Here is a 4,997-nt window from a genome sequence, read left to right as displayed (position 1 = left end):
TGTGTGTGTGTGTGTGTGTGTGTGTGTGTGTGTGTGTGTGTGTGTGTGTGTGTGTGTGTGTGTGTGTGTGTGTGTGTGTGTGTGTGTGTGTGTGTGTGTGTATACAGTTCCTGCTCTGTGGCGGGTGTTTGACTGGTCTGGGATCTGTTGTTACAGCTGGGTGGGGCCTCGGCTGTACGGCTCACTGCTGCTAGGGGGGGGCGCTGTCACCAGGCTCCTCAAGTAGACACAGGGGTTCCTCCTCCTCCCTGAGCCAGGGGCGGAGCCCGGTGGAGGAGGCGGGGACGACAGGGAGCTGGGGGGCCTCAGAGATGACATGAGTGGCTGCATCTCCTGCAGCGCCCCCCCCTCGTCCTCCTCCTCTTCTTCCTCCTCCGTCTTCTTCTTCTCTGGAAAGCAAAAGGAGCCCTGCGACACCTGGGCTCCGATGGAGGAGGTGCTGCCCCCAACACTGCCCGGCGGGGTGTAGGAGGCCGGGCGGGGGCCTCCCAGTCTGGAGAGGGCGCTGACCCGGGGGTGGACGGGCTCAGCGGGGGCGGGAGGGGATGAAATGCTCTCGAGGGAGGAGATACTCTGGTTCCAGGCCTGCTGCAGGTCCACAGGGATGATCTTTGTGGCCTCCACAGACACACAAGGGGGGGGCGAGCCCACGCTGCCCTTCCACGGTAGGTGGCTGTCTCCGCTGGTGGGCGAGGGGGGGGCGGCGGTCGGGCTCTGACACCCGTCCAGAGCTGCTGGGACTGAGGGAGGAGAAACAGGAGGGCAGTTAAAACTGAAGAACCAGAAGCTGCAGTTCCTCTAATGACCACTAACAGGGTAGTATGCTAGCCACAGCTATTAAACCAGCATGCACCAAAGCCTCCGCTCCACACAGGCCCCTCCTCTTTCACCATATTTGGATTAGCTGGGAGATAGGCGCAGAGTCAGACTGCAAAGATGGCGACGGTGGAGCAGCTCACTCTGAGCTTCAGAGGTGACAGCCATCTTCAATTACAGTCTGTGGTTAGTACCACGCTTCATCATGTTCCTGCTGTTTTCTTTGCTCCCCCATCTTTAACCACAGACAGGTAACCACCTCCCTCCGGACACACCCACCTCTCATCATGTTATTTACATGTTTAGGTGGGGGTGGTTTCCTCACCTGACTTTGGTCGTTGTTTAGGCGTCTCAGCCTTACGAGCTACAAAGGTGATCCCGACGTCGTCCTCCTTCTCTGCGTCTGAGTGTTCGGCTTTATCCTCCACCGGAATCACAGCTGGATCTGAACACACACACACACACACACACACACACACAGACACACTGATCACCCTTAATCCAGAGCAGGGTGTTTGAGGATGATCAGGTATTTGTACAGGTGTGACAGGGGATGTGTTAACAGTTGAGGGGGCAACCTGTTGGCCCCCCCCCTCCTCCCATCAGCCCCCCCCGCTCCTCCCATCAGCCCCCTTGTACCTTTGTCCTGCCAGCTGACGTTGCGTCTGGGTTTGTCGCTACCGTCCTCCTTGGCGTCGGATCCTCGCCGCTGTTGAAGGCAGAATAAACACGTCAGTTCAGCTGCAGCCATAACAGGAAGCAGCCGACCTTCAATCAGCCAATCAGCATGTCGCTCTGTGTCATAACAGAGAGCGGAGAAAACTCCCTGACTGTAATCAGCAGACAAAACTGTTCATTAGAGATAAATGTGTGTTTCACAGTGTGTGTGTGTGTGTGTGTGTGTGTGTGTGTGTGTGTGTGTGTGTGTGCGTGCGTGCGTGCGTGCGTGCGTGCGTGCGTTTGTGTGTGTGTGACCTTCTTGAGGCTGCGCTCCTTCTTGTGTCGTTTATATCTGGTGGACTTGAACGTCTCCATGCGGCTCCTCATGTTCCTCTGAAACACCTCCCGGTCCTGACGCTCCTTCTCCCCCAGAGGCATGAAGTGTCGGCTGTAGTGGGACTGATACTGAACCACAAGACATGAGACAACAACATGAGACAACAACATGAGACAACATGAGACAACAACATGAGACAACAACATGAGACAACATGACACAACAACATGAGACAACATGATACAACAATATGAGACAACAACATGAGACAACAGCATGAGACAACATGAGACAACAACATGAGACAACAACATGAGAAAACATGAGACAACAATATGAGACAACAGCATGAGACAACATGAGAAAACAACATGAGACAACATGAGACAACAACATGAGACAACATGAGACAACAACATGAGAAAACATGATACAACAATATGAGACAACAACATGAGACAACAGCATGAGACAACATGAGACAACATGAGACAGCATGAGACAACATGAAACAACATGAGACAACAGCATGAGACAACATGAGACAACATGACACAAAAACATGAGACAACATGAGACAACAACATGAGACAACAACATGAGACAACATAAGACAACAGCATGAGACAACATGAGACAGCACGAGACAACATGAGACAACATGAGACAGCATGAGAATGCATGAGACAACATGAGACAACATGAGACAGCATGAGACAACATGAAACAACATGAGACAACAGCATGAGACAACATGAGACAACAACATGAGACAACACCATGAGACAACATAAGACAACAGCATGAGACAACATGAGACAGCACGAGACAACATGAGACAACATGAGACAGCATGAGACAACATGAAACAACATGAGACAACAGCATGAGACAACATGAGACAACAACATGAGACAACACCATGAGACAACATAAGACAACAGCATGAGACAACATGAGACAGCACGAGACAACATGAGACAACATGAGACAGCATGAGACAACATGAAACAACATGAGACAACAGCATGAGACAACATGAGACAACAACATGAGACAACAACATGAGACAACAATATGAGACAACAACATGAGACAATAACATGAGACAACAGCATGAAACAACAACACGACACAACAACATGAGACAACATGAGACAACAACATGAGACAACATGACATAACATGACACAACATGAGACAACATGAGACAACAACATGAGACAACATGAGACAACAACATGAGACAACATCAGACAACAACATGAGACAACAACATGAGACAACATGAGACAACAACATGAGACAACATGAGACAACAACATGAGAAAACATGATACAACAATATGAGACAACAACATGAGACAACAGCATGAGACAACATGAGACAACAACATGAGACAACAACATGAGAAAACATGAGACAACAATATGAGACAACAGCATGAGACAACATGAGAAAACAACGAGACAACATGAGACAACAACATGAGACAACAACATGAGACAACATGAGACAACAACATAAGACAACATGAGAAAACATGAGACAGCAATATGAGTCAACAATATGAGACAACAGCATGAGACAACAACATGAGACAACATGAGACAACAACATAAGACAACAACATGAGAAAACATGAGACAACAATATGAGTCAACAATATAAGACAACAGCATGAGACAACAACATGAGACAACATGAGACAACAACATGAGACAACAGGACACAACACACAACATGATCCAGATCTCCAGATCTGTTAATCCAGGTCTAGCGGTGAGAACTTTCATCTGTGTGTGTGTGTGTGTGTGTGTGTGTGTGTGTGTATGTGTGAGAGAGTGTACCCGTCTCCTGGGTTTGTACAGGTTCTCTGCGAGGACGTGGTGTGTCTCGGTGTCCTCCTCCACTTTCGCTCCGGGGACGTTATCGATTACTTGGAGGTCCAGACACACACCGCTGCCATTCTCACGCCTGGAGCACGCCAACAACACATTAGCATGTTAGCATGATACCAATAACAGGATGAGGTTTGACTTTGAGTCTCGATACACACTCACACACACACACACACACACACACACACACACACACACACACACACACACACACACACACACACACACACACACACACACAGGTCAGAAGTTAAAGGTGGAGGTCCTCCATCCTGACCTCAGTCAGTCATGAACTTTACCTCACCTGCAGCAGTTGAACTCCTGGAGACACGCTGCAGGTTCTCTGTACCTGAAACTTTTACTGACAGTAGTCTGTCCTGCCTTCAGCTTCACTGAATGAAGAGAAGTTCAACATGAAAATTCACTTTGTAAAGTTTTATTTACTCAGTTAAAGTACAGTTACTTTAATGAGGCTCAGCAGGTTCCCTGTTTTATCAGACTGTCGTTCCACGTCTCTGCTGATCAGGACAAACCTTAGTTTTTACAGTTTTTAAACTTTTTTTTTTATAGTTTTTACAATTTTTTCTAGTTAGGGTTTACAGTTTTTAGTTTTATTTTGTTTTTTACAATTTTTATTTTATACAGTTTTTAGTTTTTTTAAGTTTTAATTTTTACAGTTTTTATGGTTTTTACATTTTATACAATTTTTGTAGTTTTTAGTCTTTTTTTGTTTTTACAGTTTTTTTTTATAGTTTTTACAATTTTTACAGTTTTTACAATGTTTTTTTAATACAGTTTTTAGTTTTTTTAAGTCTTAGTTTTTACAGTTTTTATAGTTTTTACAGTTTTTATAGTTTTTACATTTTTATAGTTTTTAGTGTCTATAGTTTTTTATTGTTTAAACAGTTTTTTGTAGTTTTTACAGTTTTTACAGTTTTTTATATATTTTTTTAGTTTTTTACAATTTTTATTTAATACAGTTTTTATAGTTTTTACATTTTATAAAGTTTTATAAGTTTTATTCAGTGTATATAGTTTTATATTGTTTTTTGTATACAGTTTTTTGTAGTTTTTACAGTTTTTTATAGTTTTTTTATAGTTTTTAAAAAAAAAATCTTTATAGCTTTAAAAATTTTTTTTTACAATTTTTATAGTTTTCACTAAGTTCTTCTGTGGTTGATACATTAAGCACATCAGCAATGAGTGTCTGCTCAGGTCAAAGATGTTATACACTCATAATGAATTAAATTGAACTATATTGTAGTTTTTCATACAGTTTTTA

The 4,997-nt window shown here is 44.1% G+C and overlaps 1 protein-coding gene across 1 annotated transcript in view; it reads right to left on the bottom strand.

The window, feature by feature from the left end:
* Nucleotides 1-150: 150 nt before the first annotated feature.
* The window catches only part of slc9a5 (solute carrier family 9 member A5), a 26,954-nt gene continuing 22,107 nt past the window's right edge, over nt 151-4,997 (bottom strand). Inside the window, exons 13-16 of the mRNA XM_022749956.1 lie at nt 1,792-1,941; nt 1,456-1,525; nt 1,142-1,261; nt 151-740 (exon numbers count right to left, since the gene is read on the bottom strand). Of these exons, the coding sequence (XP_022605677.1) occupies nt 151-740; nt 1,142-1,261; nt 1,456-1,525; nt 1,792-1,941 (930 nt within the window). The remainder of the gene's footprint in view (nt 741-1,141; nt 1,262-1,455; nt 1,526-1,791; nt 1,942-4,997) is intronic.

Source organism: Seriola dumerili, unplaced genomic scaffold (assembly GCF_002260705.1).
Source record: "Seriola dumerili isolate Sdu_G_001 unplaced genomic scaffold, Sdu_1.0 BDQW01000012.1, whole genome shotgun sequence".
NCBI lineage: Eukaryota > Metazoa > Chordata > Actinopteri > Carangiformes > Carangidae > Seriola > Seriola dumerili.
This window is presented reverse-complemented; position numbering and strand designations above follow the sequence as displayed.